The sequence below is a fragment of the Macaca mulatta genome, chromosome 8 (assembly GCF_049350105.2).
Source record: "Macaca mulatta isolate MMU2019108-1 chromosome 8, T2T-MMU8v2.0, whole genome shotgun sequence".
Taxonomy (NCBI): Eukaryota; Metazoa; Chordata; class Mammalia; order Primates; family Cercopithecidae; genus Macaca; species Macaca mulatta.
The window spans coordinates 18839428-18856589 of NC_133413.1; the positions used below are offsets into that span (position 1 = coordinate 18839428).

A 17162-nucleotide genomic window follows, 5' to 3' on the forward strand; every position below is an offset into this window, starting at 1 on the left:
TTCGCACGTCCTGGCGGGGGCGCTAGATGATGACGCGACACGCAGAGGGGGCGGAGCACGCAGCTGACGGCGGGGTGGGTTGTGGAGCGCTGAGTGGCCAGGCTGCCTGACTGGCCGGCTTGGGCGTCTGGGCCGTGAAGGTGGGATCGCCGGTTGTGGGCGGCAAGTTCCCCTCTCCAGTCTTCCGCCGTTCGTAGCATGTCCCCCAGAACCCGGGGAGCGCAGGTAGGACTGGCTTAGAGAAGACGCGGTCCCTAGCGCTTGGACCACGGACGTGCCACCCCGCTCCTCTGTCGCTGGAGAACCGCCGGGCCGAGCCGCTGGGAGAAGCAGGCCAGAGCCTTCCAGGGCCTCCGGCCCGGGGACCCGAGGAGAATGAGCTGGCTCTTTCCCCTGAGCAAGAGCGCCTCCTCGTCCGCAGCTGGGTCCCCCGGTGGCCTCACCAGCCTCCAGCAGCAGAAACAGCGCCTGATCGAGTCCCTCCGGAACTCACACTCCAGGTGACTGGTCGCTGCCTCTCCACCGGAGGAAAAAGTAGGGTGGGAGGGCGGGCTTGTCCTAACCACCTCGCAGCGCCTCAGGTCTGCTCCCCACCAGCTCCTCATGTGGTTTACCTCCCTTGGTTCTGGGTCTCACGTTTGCTCTGCCACTCCTGCCCCCTTTTACTGTTTTCCTCCGGACCCTCCCTGCCTCCTGCCGCACCACTGCTCAGCGCTTCTAACTCGGATTTCTTCATCCCTCCTGACACATCGGTGCTGACTGTAATCTCTCTGATAGTCTATTTCCAGTATCCCTGCTGCCCCGGCTTCCCCACTAATCTTTCCTGTTGCCCACCTGATTGCCGCGTCGGCAGAATTGTTAAAATACGATTGTGAAGAGTAATCTCCAGGTTTCACAAAGAATGGGAAATAGAACTCTTGCAACATCAAAGGAAAGGGAAGCCAGAGTTTTCTTCAGTGAATACTTCTCGTCTGAGAGTCACGTATCACGTAGTCAGTCTTCTTGAGTCTCTTAAGATTTACCCAGTTCCAGCAGCCTCTCCCCATCTCACAGCTGCCGGTGCCTGTACATTTCTCACTTCTTTCATAGTGCAGTCCCCACGCTCAAGAATTACCTTATGTTCGTCTTGATTGTTCTGTTGTCTTCCTATGAGTTTTTCATTTTATCGTGGTCAGTTTAGAAATGTTTTTACAATTCATATTATTTCAACTCTTACTGTATATTGGTTTGCTGCAGCCTTTTACATTGCCTATGTCTATGGCCTCTAATGGTTTTAAAAAATGAGAACTACTTCTTTATATGCATTTTGCAAGTATATTTACTGAACAGTTTCACACTGTTTTAAATAAAGATTTAAATAAAGATTTAAAACTTAACATTGTTAAGTGTTAACATTGTTAAGTCCCTAACCCTTTTATTTTTTTTGAGGGTGGGGGGACGGGACGGACTCTAGTTCTGTTGCCCAGGCTGGAGTGCAGCGGTGTGATCTCGGCTCACTGCAACCTCCGTTTCCTGGGTTCAAGCAGCCCTCCTGCCTCAGCCCCCGGAGTAGCTGGGGTTTCAGGTGCACACCACCATGCCCCGCTAATTTTTTGTATTTTTAGTAGAGACGGGGTTTCACCATGTTAGTCAGGCTGGTCTCGAACTCCTGACGACCTCAGGTTATCCACCCGCTTCGGCCTCCCAAAGGGATGGAATTACAGGAATGAGCCACCTCATCGGGCCCCTAACGCTTTTGAAAACATTATTTTCGTAGTTAAAAAATATATATCCTGAGATAATAAAATCGAATAATTCATATCTAAAATTGAATACTTTTAAATTAGATGGTCTTGTTAATAGAAAAATTCACTGCAAAATCAGTTTGACTGAAATAAGGCCTGATGCTGACTGAACTTTAGGTGTTTATTGGTTCCTTGTCTCAATTGTTCTGTTTGTTCAGAACTTTCAAAAGGTGAAATTTTATGCTATTTAATAGAAAAGAATGGCAGACTATTATTGGTGGCTTTCGTATTGGAAAATTAACTTCACAAAGTTCTTACAAGTCAGTCTTACTCCAAGTCATATTCTGCACTGACCTTTAAGAGCTACTATCACAAGGTATGCTTATAAAATAAGGTGACTCATTTTTGACATGTTTGTTCCCTTAGAAGTTGTTACCTTGATAAACTATGTATATGCTATACCAGTCCTGCTATAGCAGAAAGACTTTTTTAGAATCACACTTTTGGAATTAATTGGTTTTAAACCTTAGTATGTAGTATTATGTTAAATATTTTCATTGCTGACTAATTTTTTTCTTCGAGGTTGGAGTTTAATTTTTTAAATACTCCAGAGTCTCTTGCTGCTAAGGCTGGTAAGTAAGGGAAGTAATTGATCTGAAATTTATAATTTTGGCCTCCCAAATAAAGTGAGATTCTATAGCAGGAATTGTTAATATAAAAAGTTCTGAAATTGACTTAAGAGGATCAGTAAATACCCTGAATTGGATACAGATTCATTTTATGTATTATTTTTTGAACCAGAAATTATGAACATATGATTGGATATGGTTACATTAGATAATGTAATATATTTTGTAGTGTTACGAACAAATAACTTTATTGTTTTAAGTTCTTCTATAAAAACACTGGAAGTTTTATTTAATTGAGATGTTTCACATTTACAGATTATACTTGAGTAACTCTGGAGACGTTTAAGTAGGTCATATGCTTCCAGTTTTCAAAGAATGGCCCAATCCTGGAAAATGCCATTCACCTATTCTTGTTAGTCCACCCTTTTAAATAATGACATATATTTTTAAGCTAGTAGGTAAAAAATAATCTATCTGTATGGAATCTGATGTTAAAGATGGAAAAGGTGTGATAACTTTCCTCATCAGTCATAAGGGGCACAGCTGACACTCCTATAACAAAAGACAGGTTAACAAGATAAAAGCGTAACAGATTTATTTAATCAAAGTTTTACCCTCCATGGGAGCCTTCAGAAATGGAGTCCCAAAGACCCAAGGAAAACTGTCTATATTTGTGATTAGGTTCAATGAAGAATGGACAGCCTTGTAGAAATGTGATTGGACAAAAAGAGTATGGTAATGGTAATAGCTAAGTGGGGAAAACCCAGCAAGGCCTGTTTGTTCAGATTTTTCTTGGCTTCTCTGTATAACCTCCTCCTCTAGTGTACCAGCCTGGAGTCCTATGGAATGAGGGTCTTCAGGGCGGAAGGGAAAGGGACCTTTCTAGATTTATGTCTCTTTGTAGGGAAGAAAGGTTCTAGTTTGTAACATACTGCCCAGGGGAAAAGGAATTCTCGTTTCTATGACTTCTTCAAGGGAGAAAGAGGAGCAGGAGGTGGTCAGACCAGAGAGCTTTACTTCTGAGGTCCTCCAGACTCTTTTAATTCAAAGTAATCAGCCTGCCAAAGTGCGGTATTTTGGGGTATTGTATTCTGAGCCCCAATACTGGCAATATGTTGCCTGATTTACCTAAATTAGTGGTACAACTTACACTGAAAAGATTTTTGTGCAGACACTGATTGGTTATTCTAGAGGTGTGGTGTGTAAAAGTTGGAAATTTCCAGTTTTTTTTTTTTTTTTTAATAGTGCAAAAACTTGTTACATGAGGAATATCAATATCTTAAGGTGTGGTGTGTAAAAGTTGAAGGAGTTTCCAGTGGTTTTTTTTTTTTTTTTATCAACAGTACAAAAACTTGTTACATGAGGAATATCAATATCTTAAGGTGTGGTGTGTAAAAGTTGAAGGAGTTTCCAGTGGGTTTTTTTTTTATCAACAGTACAAAAACTTGTTACATGAGGAATATCAATATCTTGTTACATGCTGCCCACCTCCCTCGTGTTTCATTTTATGTCTCTTCTCCAAATGTAAGGACATTAGATAAATATCTTTTTTTGGCAATGAAAGTATGTTTTCTTCTGCTCTACTGAGTAACCTTTCTTTACCCCATTCTCATCTCCCTTCCAACTCTTACCATTTTTAACCCATTATAATTCTGAAAATTTCATTTCAGCAGTCTTTTTAAGTCCCTTTCTCTAATGATTGTGAACTTTTTAGTTGCCTTAAATTCTTATCTCCTCATCTTCCTCAGCCCTCTATAAAAAAATAGGTGAATTTTATGTAAATTTCTTCGTCTAAGTCTCACCAATATGCAGGGCAAATGAGATAACTGTCGTAGGTGACAAAAAAAGTGTTTAACCAAAGTGTTTAAGTCAGCTGTGAAAACAGAAACTAGAAATTATGTAGGCTGGGCTCAAGTAATATGTTCTCTCTTCTGAGTAACAGTTATCACAGTATTCGGTTTATCACCAAAATTCCTGACTTTATGGACAGGAGTAGAACTAATTCTTCTGTTTCTTATATTTCCCAAGGAAGCTGACTTTATGGACACTGTTGGTTTTTCCCTTTGTAGGGCCCATACTTTGTGAAGGCTGGGATCTTTCAACCCAGCCTCCACTGGAGGTGAATAAGGATCATTTCCACCAATAATGGTGGTCTCATCACCCTTCCCCCCAAGTTACTGTGGAAGCGGGACTCTTGGTCAGTGGGAGTTGGAGGCGAAGTCTGCTGGGGAGCTGCTCAAAATGTTTTCTCAGTAATAGTAAGAAATGTCTGGGAGGAAGAAAATGTCTCATGTTTTGGATATTGTTACATGAAACAACCCTGATCCTCCAATTCCTATCTGTAAGATCAAGAATTGTGATTGCTGTCATGCAGGATTTTTGATAACTAATATATGTAAGACATTTGGAAGAGTATCCAACACATAGTAGGCATATGACAAATTACATTCCTTCTTTCCACTGCATAGAATCAGTGTGCTTGAAATATTTGCCTCTTAGCCTATAAGCTTCTAGCCAGCATATTGTTTATGGATCTCTCATAAGCCTACCTACAACTCATCTGTCTCTGGCAGGACTACTTCTGACTTTCCATTTAGAAAGCAAGTCCATTCCAGAGAGTTAGTTTCTTCATAAAATTAGGCATGATGCGGGTAAATAACCTAAAATATTATCTTGCACACAGGAGATGTAAACAGCAATTGTTACTGTATTTTGTTCTTGTCCATATCTTTAAAATAATAGTGCTATTCTCCATAGTCTTTAAAATTTGTTTAGTATTTTCTTTTGCTGCCTGTCTCCGGATTCCATTGTTCTTTCTAATTGCCTAAATGTTTAGCCTTAAAACTTTTTGTAGAGTCAGGTCTTGGATAGTTCTCCCCTACAGTTGCTAAGCTTAACCTCTTGATCACAGCTATAAGACTTTGTCCCCCCCATCTCATGAGATTCTGAGTAAACTCAAATTCCATGCTCTTGTTTTTATATAATTGACTCTCAGCTCATAATAACTCATATACAAACTTGGTAACACAAGAGATATTGTGATGAGAGGATATGTATGTGTGTGTTTTAACCCGTCTCATGTTATGTATTTTTATGAAAAGGATTATCAACAGTCAAAATTTGAGATTTTTATATTAAGATTTCCAAGTTTCCTTTTTTATTTATTTATTTTTTGAGACAGGGTCTCACTCTGTCACCAGGCTACAGTGCAGTGGCACAGTCAGAGCTCATTTCAGCAATCCTCCCACCTCAGCTTCCCAAGTAGCTGGAACTACAGGCACACACCATCATGCTCAGCTAATAATTTTTTTTTTTTTTTTTTGATAGAGGTGGGGTTTTGCCATGTTACCCAGGCTTGTCTCTCAAACTCCTGGGCTCAATCACTCTGCCTGGCTTGGCCTCCCAAAGTACTAGGATGACAGGCATGAGCTGCCACACTCAGCCCAATTTTTCTTTATTTAATAGACGTTATTTTTGCTGTAGTTTTATGTTCACAGCAAAATTAAAAGGCAGAAGATTTCCCCTATACCCCCTGTCCTCTCCAACTCTTCTTTTAAAATGGAAAATCTGGAGAGATTGGTTTCCACATAGCAACATTTGCTTCAAGCTGAAGAGTAGCTGTCTCCTTTGCTGGGCTGCCCACTACCCATTTCACTGGTTTGCAATTCACTCCCTGTTAGACTACAAGCAGCTGCCTTCCTTAATGTGTATTACCTAGTTCGTGTACTTATTTGGTACTAAAACTTCTTTATGGAAGGAAATAACATTAACTTTTTGCAATAAAAGATTCTACAAGCATCTATTATGCCTTAGCCCATTGAAGCTACAGAAATCTACAAAATATCAACATTTTGACTCTGTAAATGCACTTTGACCTCTATATAGTGAACTTTAAAATGATGTGTATCAAACAATCCTGTAATTAAGTGAAAACTTTAATTTGACACATTAAATTATATTGTCTATTTGTAACCAGTGATTAAGAGGTATAATTGCAGAGCGTATGATGCAATAAAACATGGTACCATTTAAGAAATATCACACAGCTCAAGTGCTATCTTCAGTTAATTTTCTCATTAGAAATATTAGTCCGTAACTGCTTTAAAAAAAAGTTATGATGAGGCAGTCATTTCTGCATTGCTAGTTAAATCAGCCACATCTGCCCCTCCCCCCAACCTGAACTCCTTCCAAACCATTTCTACTGTTTGCTCACCTAAGCCGAAAACCTGTGCCCTCTTCCATTTCCATTCGGTCTTCCATGTCTACTACCAGGAGGTTCTAACAGTTTTCTCTGCCTCCAGCCTTGTTCCCTCTATCTTTTCTTCCACGTTGCTGCTAGAGTCATCTTTCTAAAATTCAGATTTGACCGTGTCACTCCTTTCAGTAGTTTCCTAACTCTTGTCAAAAAAAGGCCAGCCACCTTAACTTGATTCCTGGTTGTCACAGAAGATGGTGATGTGACTAGTGGAAACATATCAACAAACAAAGTAACGTTTTATGTATGGCAAAGGCTGTGGAGACTTTTAGAGAACTGTATCTGAAGCTTTTCTGATAGTGTTTCTCCATTTAAAATGTACACTTTATTTCCTTGATTCACTTTTCTGAGTATTAACACTTTTAAATGTAACCCAGATATTATTTTTCTCCAGAAAACCCCACTGCCACTAGGTTAGGTTCTTTCTTCTGTGTTTTCATAGCTCTTTGTACATCTCAGTCATTATCAAGTATTCTATTAAAAAAATATAAAGTAAGTGGTCCGTGTCACACAGATTTAGAAAACAAACGCAATTTATTTTGGAATTTCTCAAAGTCTTTAATGTGCTAAAGTGGATCAGCATTCTCCAAAGGACAGCTGTAGTATGAAGGATTTTCCAAATAACACTGAACGATTTTTAAAGCTGTTTGTTTTAAATTTCCAGTTTCTAATTTTTTCATTCTTATATCAACTGTGTATGTATGTGTGTGTGTGCAAGTGCTATTTTCTTTTGTTGTTCTGAGGATATTAATTACATACATTTACAGTCGTCTTTGCTCTGTTAACTGTTTCCTTGAGTTTTTATGTTTTAGTTTCTTGAATTTGGTGCATAGTTTGCATGGTTTTGTTTTATTCAAACCTTTATGACATTCTTATTTCTGTATTTGAGGTTCCCTGTTGACTTGTTTGTGAATACTTACTCTGTTTACCATAGTCTGCTTCTGGTGATGAAGAATAAGAATGAGTCCTTAGGCAGGGCAAGCTGATAGTTATCTTCTGGAAAAGGGGGCTTCCTGGGGAGTCAATAGCTTCCATGGGGTTAGTAACTTCCTGAGGAGTCTTGGAATAGTTATCTTATGTTAAAGGAGGCTTCCTGGGGAGTCAGTTGCTAGTAACTTCCTGAGGAGTCTGGTCTAGCTTAGAGGCTATCTCTGTGTTAATCTGAGTGCAAATATTACTGCTGTTTACCAGTAACAAGCTGGGAACAAGCTAGGAAAAGAGGCTGGTTCCCTAGCCTACCTGCTGCTCCACAGATGTCACCCTGTTCATTCATTATTCTGAGAAATGCTCCTGATCTGCCCTCTTCCCCGCAAACTCTTGGTTTGCATTGACTTGGTTCAAGGGCTTAGAGGACCCTCAAACTGCTCCAGACTTTATATTGGTCTTATGTTTTGGATTGTGATTGTTTTCTTTGTTTACTTTCTTTTTCTTTTCTTCTTTTTTAATGTTCACTTGTTTCCTTACATTTAATCCTTTTTGTTTGTCAGTTTCCTCAAAATTTATCTGTATGTGGTAGCTTTTGCTTTTCAGCACTGTTTCGGATTTGCTTTTTAAAAATCTGTTTTGTACTTCTGTCAAAACATCACAAGTACCCCATAAATATGTATAACTATTATGTATCCATAATAATTTAAAACAAAAAAATCTGTTTTTTTTTTAATCTAAATCATGGAGATTTAGATAGGATGTTTGTCTGTTCTCCATCTATTCTAAGCACTTGAATCTTTTATTTGCAAGATTCACCTATAAACATCACTTGAGTTACCCAACACTAAGGGAAATGCATGACATCATTATCTTGAATTGGTCTTTTTAGTAGCTTGAGTTTCTCGTCACACTGTATGCTCATTCAGAGCACAAACCACCCCATATTCACTCTGTATTTCCATTTCCTTGCAAGATGCTGGATATATGGTTGGTGTTCAATTAAACTGAGTCTTATGAAATCAAAGTTTATACAAAATATAAACTAAGTGGGCTGGGCACAGTAGCTCACTGAGTGCCTATAATCCGAGCACTTTGGGAGACTGAGGCGGGTGGATCGCCTGAGGTCAGGAGTTTGAGACCAGCCTGGCCAAGATGGTGAAACCCTGTCTCTACCAAAAATAAAATATTAGCCAGCCGTGGTGGCAGGCGCCTGTAATCCCAGCTACTCAAGAGGCTGAGACAGGAGGCGGAGGTTGCAGTGAGCTGAGATTGCAACATTGCACTCCAGCCTGGGCAACAAGAGTGAGACTTTGTCTTAAATATATGTGTGTGTGTGTGTATATATGTGTATATGTATATGTGTGTATGTGTATAGATATGAACAAAGTGATAAATTACTGTTTATTCTGTAAAAGGAAGCTTAACCATAACTAATGCCTCGATTGCATTTTTAAATCTTTTAAAATTGATACATGATAGGTGTACAAACACTAGGTCTTATTTCTTTTATCAACTGTATATTTAAACTCACTCATTTCATTTCCCCTCCTGTTTACCCTTCCTGGCGTCTGTAATCATCAGGCTACTTTCTTTCTTTGTGGATCTATCTCCCTTTTTAGCTTTCACGTATGCAATGTTTGTCTTTTTGTGTTTGGTTTATGTCACCTAACATAATGACTTCCAGTTCCACTCATGTTGCTGCATGTGACAGGATTTCATCCCTTTTTATGGTGGGATAATATTCTGTTGTGTATTATGCCATATTTTCTTTATCAATTCATTTGTTGATGTGTACTTAAGTTTATTACATATTTTGGCTGTTGTGAATAGTGCTGCAATAAACGTGGGAGTTCAGCTATCTCTTTGATTTTTTTTTTCTTTATTTTGGCAATATACCCAGTAGCAGTATTGCTGAATCATATGGTAGTTTCATTTTTTTTTTTTTAAGATTCTAAAGTTGCAGAGATATTGTTAGTCTTTTGAGGAACCTCCATACTGTTCTCCATAGCAAACTCCAAATTAGTTGTACTAATTTACATTCCCACCAGCAGTGTATCAAGGTTCCTCTTTCTCCATATCCTTGCCAACATTCGCTATTGCCTGGCTTTTTGGTAAAAGCCATTTTAACTGGGGTAAAATGATTTTTTTTTTCTTTTTTGGAGACAGTCTCACTGTGTTGCCCAGACTGATCTGGAACTCCTGGGCTCAAGCAGTCCCACTTCAGTCTTGCACGTAACTGGGTTTATAGGCGCACGCCACCACACCCTGGATGCTGCGTTTGAGGAATGTTTGTTGAGATCTTTTGCCAATTTTTAAATCACATTATTTGTTTTTCTGCTTTTGAGTTGTTTGAACCTCTCATGTATTCTGCTTATTAATTCCTCATCAGATGGATAGTTTACAAATGTTTTCTCCCATTTTTAGGGTTGTCTCTTCACTTTGTTGATTGTTCCTTTGCTGTGTAGGTTTTATTTACTTATTTATTTATTTATTTATTTGAAATGGAGGTTCACTTTTGTTGCCCAGGCTCACCACAGCCTACGCCTCCCGGGTTCAAGTGATTTTCCTGCCTCCACCTTCTGAGTAGCTGGGATTACAGGCCTGCACCACCACGCCCAGCTAATTTTGTATTTTTAGTAGAGACAGGGTTTCACCATGTTGGTCAGGCTGGTCTCAAACTCCGGACCTCAGGTGATCTACCTGCCTTGGCCTCACTCTGTAGGTTTTTAGCTTGATGTAATCCCATTTATCTGTTTCTGCTTTAGATGCCTGTGCTTTTGAGGTCTTACACAAAAATTATTTGCCTAGAACAATGTCCTGAAGCGTTTCCTCAATGTTTTCTTCTAGTAGTTTCATAGTTTAAGCTCTTAGATATAAGTCGTTAATCGATTCTTACTTGATTTTGTGTATGGTAGGAGATAGGGTCTAGTTTCATTCTTCAGCATACAGTTACCTGGTTTTCCCAGCACCATTTATCAAAAACATCATCCTTTCTCCATTGTATGTTCTTGGTGTTTTTGTTGAGATGAGCTGGCTGTAAATTATATTCGGGTTCCTTGTTTTGTTCCATTGGTCTGTGTGTTTGTTTTTAGGCCAGTACCATGTGATTTGGTTACTATAACTTTGCAGTAAATTTTGAAGCCAGGTAGTGTGATGCCTCCAGCCTTGTTCTTTTTGCTCAGAGTTGCTTCAGCTATTCAGAGTTTTATGGGTCCATATAAAGATTAGGATTTTGAACAGTGAAAACACATGGATACAGGGAGGGGAACATCACACACCAGGGCCTGGGGTCTAGGGGAGGGAGAGCATTAGGAGAAATACCTAATGTAGGTGACGGGTTGATGGGTGCAGCAGACCACCATGGCACGTGTATACCTATGTAACAAAACTGCACGTTCTGCACATGTACCCCTTAACCTAAAATATAATTTTAAAAACATTAGGATTGTTTCTATTTCTGTGATTAATGTCATTGGTATTTTGTTAGGGATTGCACCAAATCTGTAATTTGCTTTGGGTAGTATTGTCGTTTTAATAGTACTTATTCCTCCAGCCACAAGCATGGAATATCTTTCCATTTTTTTTGTACATGTTCTCTTCAATTTCTTTCATCAGTGTTCTATAGTTTTCCTTGTTTAGATCTTTCACTTCTTAGGTAAAATTGTTTCCTAGGTATTTTATATTCTTTGTAACTATTGTAACTAGAATTACTTTTTTTTAGATTGTTCATTGTTAGCGTATGTAAATGCCACTGATTTTTATATATTAATTTTGTATTCTGCGACTTTACTGAATTGGTTTATCAGTTCTAACAGGGTTTTTTGTTTGTCTGTTTTTTTGGTGGAGTGTTTGGGTTTTTCCAATGAAAACATTATGTCATCTGCAAACAAGGCAAATTTAACTTCTGTTTTCCGTTTTAGATGCCCTTTATTTCTGTCTCTTGCCCAACTGCTCTGGCCAGGACTTCCACTATTATATTGGATAAAAATTTGAAAGTGGGCGTGCTTGTCTTGTTCTAGATCTTAGAGGAAAGGCCTTCAGTTTTTCCCCATTCACTATGATGTCAACTATGGTTTGTCATATATAGCCTTTATTATTTTGATGTATGTTCCTTCCATACCCAGTTTGATGAGGGTTGTAATCACAAAGGATTTTATCGAGTGCTTTTTCATCAACTGTTGAAACAATTATATGGTTTTTGTTCTTGGTTCTATTAATGGATATATCACATTTATTGATTTGCGTATATATTGCACTGTCCTTGTATTCCTGGGGTAATCTCGCCTGATAATGGTGAATGATCTTTTTAATGTTTTGTTGAATTTGATTTGCTAGTATTTTGTTCAGGAGTTTTGCATGTATGTTAATTTGTAATATTGGCCGGTAGTTTTCTTTTTTCTTGTTTCTTTGGGTAATGCTGCTCTTGTAGAATGAGTTTGGAAGTAGTCCCTCTTGAGTTTTTTTGAAGCATGAGTAGAATTGTTATTAGTTCTTTACATGTTTGGTAGAATTCACCAGTGAAGCTATCAGGTCCTCAGCTTTTCTTTGATGGGAGACTTTTTGTTATAGCTTTAATCTCATTATTATTGGCTTATTGAAGTTTTCTATTTTGTCATGGTTTAATCTTGGCAGGTTGTATATGTCCAGCAGTGTATTCCTTTCTTTTAGGTTTTCCAGTTTTTTAGCATATAATTCATAGTAGTGTCTAGTGATTATAGTTCTGTGGTCTCAGTTGTCGCATCTCCTTTTTCATTCTGACTTCATTAATTTGGGTCTTCTCTCTTGGTTCATCTAGCTAAAGGCTTGATGATTTTGTTTATCTTTTCATATAATCAACTTTTCATTTTCTTGATCTTTTGTATTACTTTTTAGTCTCAACTTGATTGATTTCTGCTCTGCTATTTATATTTTTTCTTTTAGGTTTGGTTCTTGCTTCTCTAGTTCATTGAAGTGCATAGTTAGGTTGTTTATTTGAAGTCTTTCTGCTTTTTTGATATAGTCATTTATTGATGTAAACTTTCCTCTTTGTACCACTTTTGCTTTATCCCATATGTTTTGGTATGTTCTATTTGCATTTTCATTTGTTTGAAGAACTTTAAAAATTTCCTTCTTAATTTCTTTGTCGACCCATTGGTTGTTCAGCAGCATGGTTAATTTCCATGTGGTTGTGTAGTTTCTGAAGTTCCTCTTGTTATTCATTTCTAGATTTATTCCATTGTGGTCAGAAAACATACTTGATATGATTTCTGATTTCTTTGAATTTGTTCAGACTTGTTTTGTGGCCTAAGAGATGTTCTGTTCTGGAGAATGTTCCGTGTGCTGATGAAAAGAACATATTCTGCAGCAAGTGAGTGCAGTGTTCTGTGAATGTCAGTTAGGCCTGTTAGGTCCAACGTGAAGTTTACCTTTGGTGTTTCTTTATTGATTTTCTGTCTGGATGATCTTTGCATTACTCATAGTAGGGTGAAAGTCCCCTATTGTTATTGTATTGCAATCTATCTTTCTCTTTAGGTTCATTAATGATTGCTTTATGTACTTTGGAGCTCTGGTTTTGGGTGCATAGATATTTGTAATTGTTATATCTGTTTGCTGAATTAACCCCTTTATCATTTTGTATAGTGACCTTTGATTCTTTTTATAGTCTTTGATTTGTAGTCTCTTTTATTTGATATTAGCATAGCTACTCCTGCTCCTTTTGGTTTCCAGTTGCATGAAGTATCTTTTTCTACTCCTTCGCTTTCAGTCTACATGTATCTTTGTATATGAAGTGGGTTTTCTTGTAGGCAACATATTCTTAGGTCTTGTTGCTTTATCCATTCAGCCACTTCATGCCTTTTAATGGGAGAATTTAGTCTATTACGTTAATTATTGGTACGTAAGGACTTCTTCCATTTTGTTGCTTGTTTTCTGGTTGTTTTTAATCTCCCCTCTTCCTTTCTTACTGTCTTCCTTTGTAGTTAAGTGACTTTCTTTGGTAGTATGTTTTAATTTGTTGCTTTTTTATTTTTCGTGGATCTACTATAGGTTTTTGCATTGTGGTTTTTATGAGGCTTATAAAAAACATATATGTAACAAGTTATTTCAAAGAGACGATAGCTTAGATCACAAAAAAAAGAATAGAAACAAAAACTATTTATGCTTTAACTCCTTCTCCCCAACATTTTGACTTTTAATTGTCTCAATGTACAGATCTTTATGTTATCTGTCTCCTAACAGGTTGTCGTAGCTATTGTTGTTTTTGATAGATTTGTGTTTTGGGCCTCATACTGGAGTTACAAGTGGATTGCACACCATAATTACAGTATTAGAGAATTCTGGGTTTCTCTGTGTACTTAATTTTACCAGTGGATTTCATGCCTCCAAATGCACATTTCTCTTTGCACGTTAATGTGTTTTTCTTTCAGACTGATGAACTCCCTTTAGCATTTCTTATAAGATGGGTCTTGGGGTGAATTCTCCATGCTTTTGTTTGTGTGGGAAAGACTTTGACTCTCCTTCATAGTTGAAAGATAACTTTACTGGATACAGTATTTTTGGATGGCAAGTTTTTGTTTGCTTGTTCGTTTGTTTTTTCCTTTCAGCATTTGGAAAATGTTGTTCCACTCCCTTCTGGCCTATATGGTTTTCATTGAGAAGTCTGTTGCCAGACAAATTAGAGCTCCTTTTTATGTTATTTGTTTCTTTTCTCTTGCTGCTTTTAGGATTCTCTCTTTGTGCTTCACCATTGAGAGTTGATGATTACATGCCTGGGAGTAGGCTTGTTTGTGTCAGATTTGTTTAGTGTATCTGACCTTCTGGTACCTAGATATTTATGTCTTTCTCAAGCTTTGGAAGTTTTTCTGTGACTATTTCTTGGAATAAGCTTTCTACCCATTGTTCTGGCTCAACTTCCTTTTGAATACCAGTAATTTTTAGGTTCGGTCTTGTGAGGCAGTTTTCTCTATTTTGTAGGTGGTCTTCATTTCTTTTCAGTCTTTTTTCTTCTTTCTCTGTGTGTTTTCTAATAACCTGTCTTCAGGCTTACTGATTCTTCTGCCTAATCCATTCTGCCCTGGAGAGCCTCTAATATATTTCAGTTCAACAAACGTATTTCTCAGTTCCAACATTTCATTTAATTTTTTATTATTACTTAAATCTCTTTGTTAAATTTCTCTGGTAAATTTCTGAATTTTTTGTTTTATCTTGAAGATCACTGAGTTTGCTTAAAACTCATTTTAAATTCTTTTTCAGAGAGCTCACATATGATTATCTCATTAAGGTCAGTCATTTGTTCTTTGCTTTGTCCACTTAGGGAAGTCAGGCTCCCTCTTAGCTCTTGTTTCCTGTGGATGTGCATCTATGTATTTACTTTGAAGAATTAGTTGTTTATTCTGGTCTGCTCTCTCTCACTTGTTTTGGCTTTATTTAATATATTTGCTTAAAGACTCTTTACTGTTAGGTTGCTGCCTCCTTTTTGGTTCTCAGTGGCACTTTAAACCCAGATTTGCCTTGGCTCTAGTAAATACTTGGAGCACTGCCCATCTCTAATGGGGTAGCTCCCAAAGGGGATATCCCAACAGTGTGGGAAGGCTGGCAAAGGGTTCCTGCCCAGGGGATCTGTGGAACATATCTCCTACAACATGGAGCTGCGGAATAGGCACTCTGATTTGGTGTTTTCTTTGGCTGCCGACAGAGCAGTTTTCAGGGTTGAGGATGGTAGTCTTGCCTCTCCCCTTTGTCTCTGACTGTCCTCAGGAATATTTCTCCCTTCAGTCCTATGATGCTTCCAGTGAGTTGAGGCAGGGATGAGTCTCCTGCCAGGGAACCAAAACGGTGGGGAAGCTGATTGTCCACCTCGGTCTTACTTTTTCCTCTGTAGAAACTGCGAGTTGAGGGGAAATTTTTCGCATGCTTGGTGCTGGGAAGATTATGGGGAGAGTCATCACAGATATGGAAGTCCAGTTCTCTTACCATCTGCTCAGAGTTTTTTCACTTCTCTGTGGCCCTGAGAAGTGACTGACCCTCATATTTGAGTTCTGGGATGCTGGTGTTAATCTTAGTGTTACGTATTTGTTGTTTTCTGTGACATCAAGTGAAGCCAGCTTGCTTCTATGACACCATTTTGGAAATTGAAATCTGTATTGCATATTAAGATCTATTTGTTTCTATTTGGGGGACTATCAAAGAAATGAGGATGCCAATTAATCTATATTCTTATTAACAAAGTTATATATTATTACAGCTTTATTTAGCCCCAACAAATTCAGAGCCACTGAGGTAAAACCATAGTAATTCTCTTCTCCCAGAGAAACTAGAAAATGAAATTATTAATTTATAGGTCATTTAAATTTTCTCTTGTGGTGTGATTAAAATATTACTTTAAAATATATGTGTGTGTGTATTTACATTGTAAATAGTACCACTGTCAGCATAAAGATATGGCTTTAAGAATGTTTATCAAAGCATGTTTTATAAGAATAAAAACTGCAAACAAGCTAAATATCTAATAGTAGAAAATAGCTTAAATAATAGTATGACCATATACTAGAAAATTATGCGGCCATTAAAAATAATATTGTAGGCCAGGTGCGATGGCTCATGCCTGTAATCCTAGCACTTTGGGAGGCCGAGGCAGGCGGATCACGAGGTCAAGAGATCGAGACCATCCTGGCCAACATGGTGAAACCTCGTCTCGACTAAAAATACAAAGATTAGCTGGGTATGGTGGCTCGCACCTGTAGTCCCAGCTACTCGGGAGACTGAGGCAGGAGAATCTCTTGAACCTGGGAGGCAGAGGTTGCAGTGAGCCGAGATCTCACCATTGCACTGCAGCCTGATGACTGGGTGAAACCATGTCTCAAAAAAAAAAAAGAAAAGATATTGTAAAATAATATTTACTGATTTGGAAAGATAATCACAATTGAGTGACAAAAGAGTAACTTATAAAATTGATGGACCATGTAATTATGTTTTTATTTTAAATAAGGCTATGAATGTACAAAGAAGTTTAGAAGATTATACAGCAATATGTTAACAGTGGTTTTTTGGTGATAACTTTAATGAGAATGAATGTTTTGGAATAAGTTTTTAAAAAGTTATTAAAGTAGCAACATATTCAAAATCACATTTGTGATGAATATTTAGGGAATTATTCCTGTTTTAATTAGGTAAAACAATTACATATCTGTTGTTTTATCTAATGCAGCTAATCAAAATGCATTTCTAGATTATGTGATTAACTTGTTTTGGAATTTGATGGTTCAACTCTCATTAATATTATAAGTATTACCTTCTGTTATTTGTGATACCTAGTTTGTAAAGAAAAACTCATAAAAAATTTTTAGTAACTGTCAGCATAACTGGAGAAAATGAATTGGACATTTTTAACCAATTATTTAAGTAAAAATTATTTAAATCAAATTCATTTTAATATGTTTTCAGTGAAAAATTTCTGTAAAAATCTAAACAGCATCTAAAAAACTGAGGAGTTAAAACTTCAATGGAAGGCCAAGGCAGGAGGATCACTTGAGGTCAGGAGTTCGAGACCTCGAACTCCATGCCTAGCCAGCATGGCAAAACCCCTTGTCTGGAAAAAAAAAAAAAAAAATATATATATATATATATAAAAATAACTGGCCGTGGTGGCAT

General features: G+C 37.8%; 1 protein-coding gene across 2 annotated transcripts in view; it reads left to right on the forward strand.

The window, feature by feature from the left end:
- The first annotated feature begins 81 nt into the window (after positions 1-81).
- VPS37A (VPS37A subunit of ESCRT-I) overlaps positions 82-17162 on the forward strand; it is a 49980-nt gene continuing 32899 nt past the window's right edge. For both annotated transcript variants that reach the window (XM_015144813.3, XM_015144812.3), the window contains exon 1: positions 82-500. In XM_015144813.3, coding sequence (XP_015000299.2) covers positions 376-500 — 125 coding nt within the window. In that variant the 5' untranslated portion in view covers positions 82-375. The remainder of the gene's footprint in view (positions 501-17162) is intronic.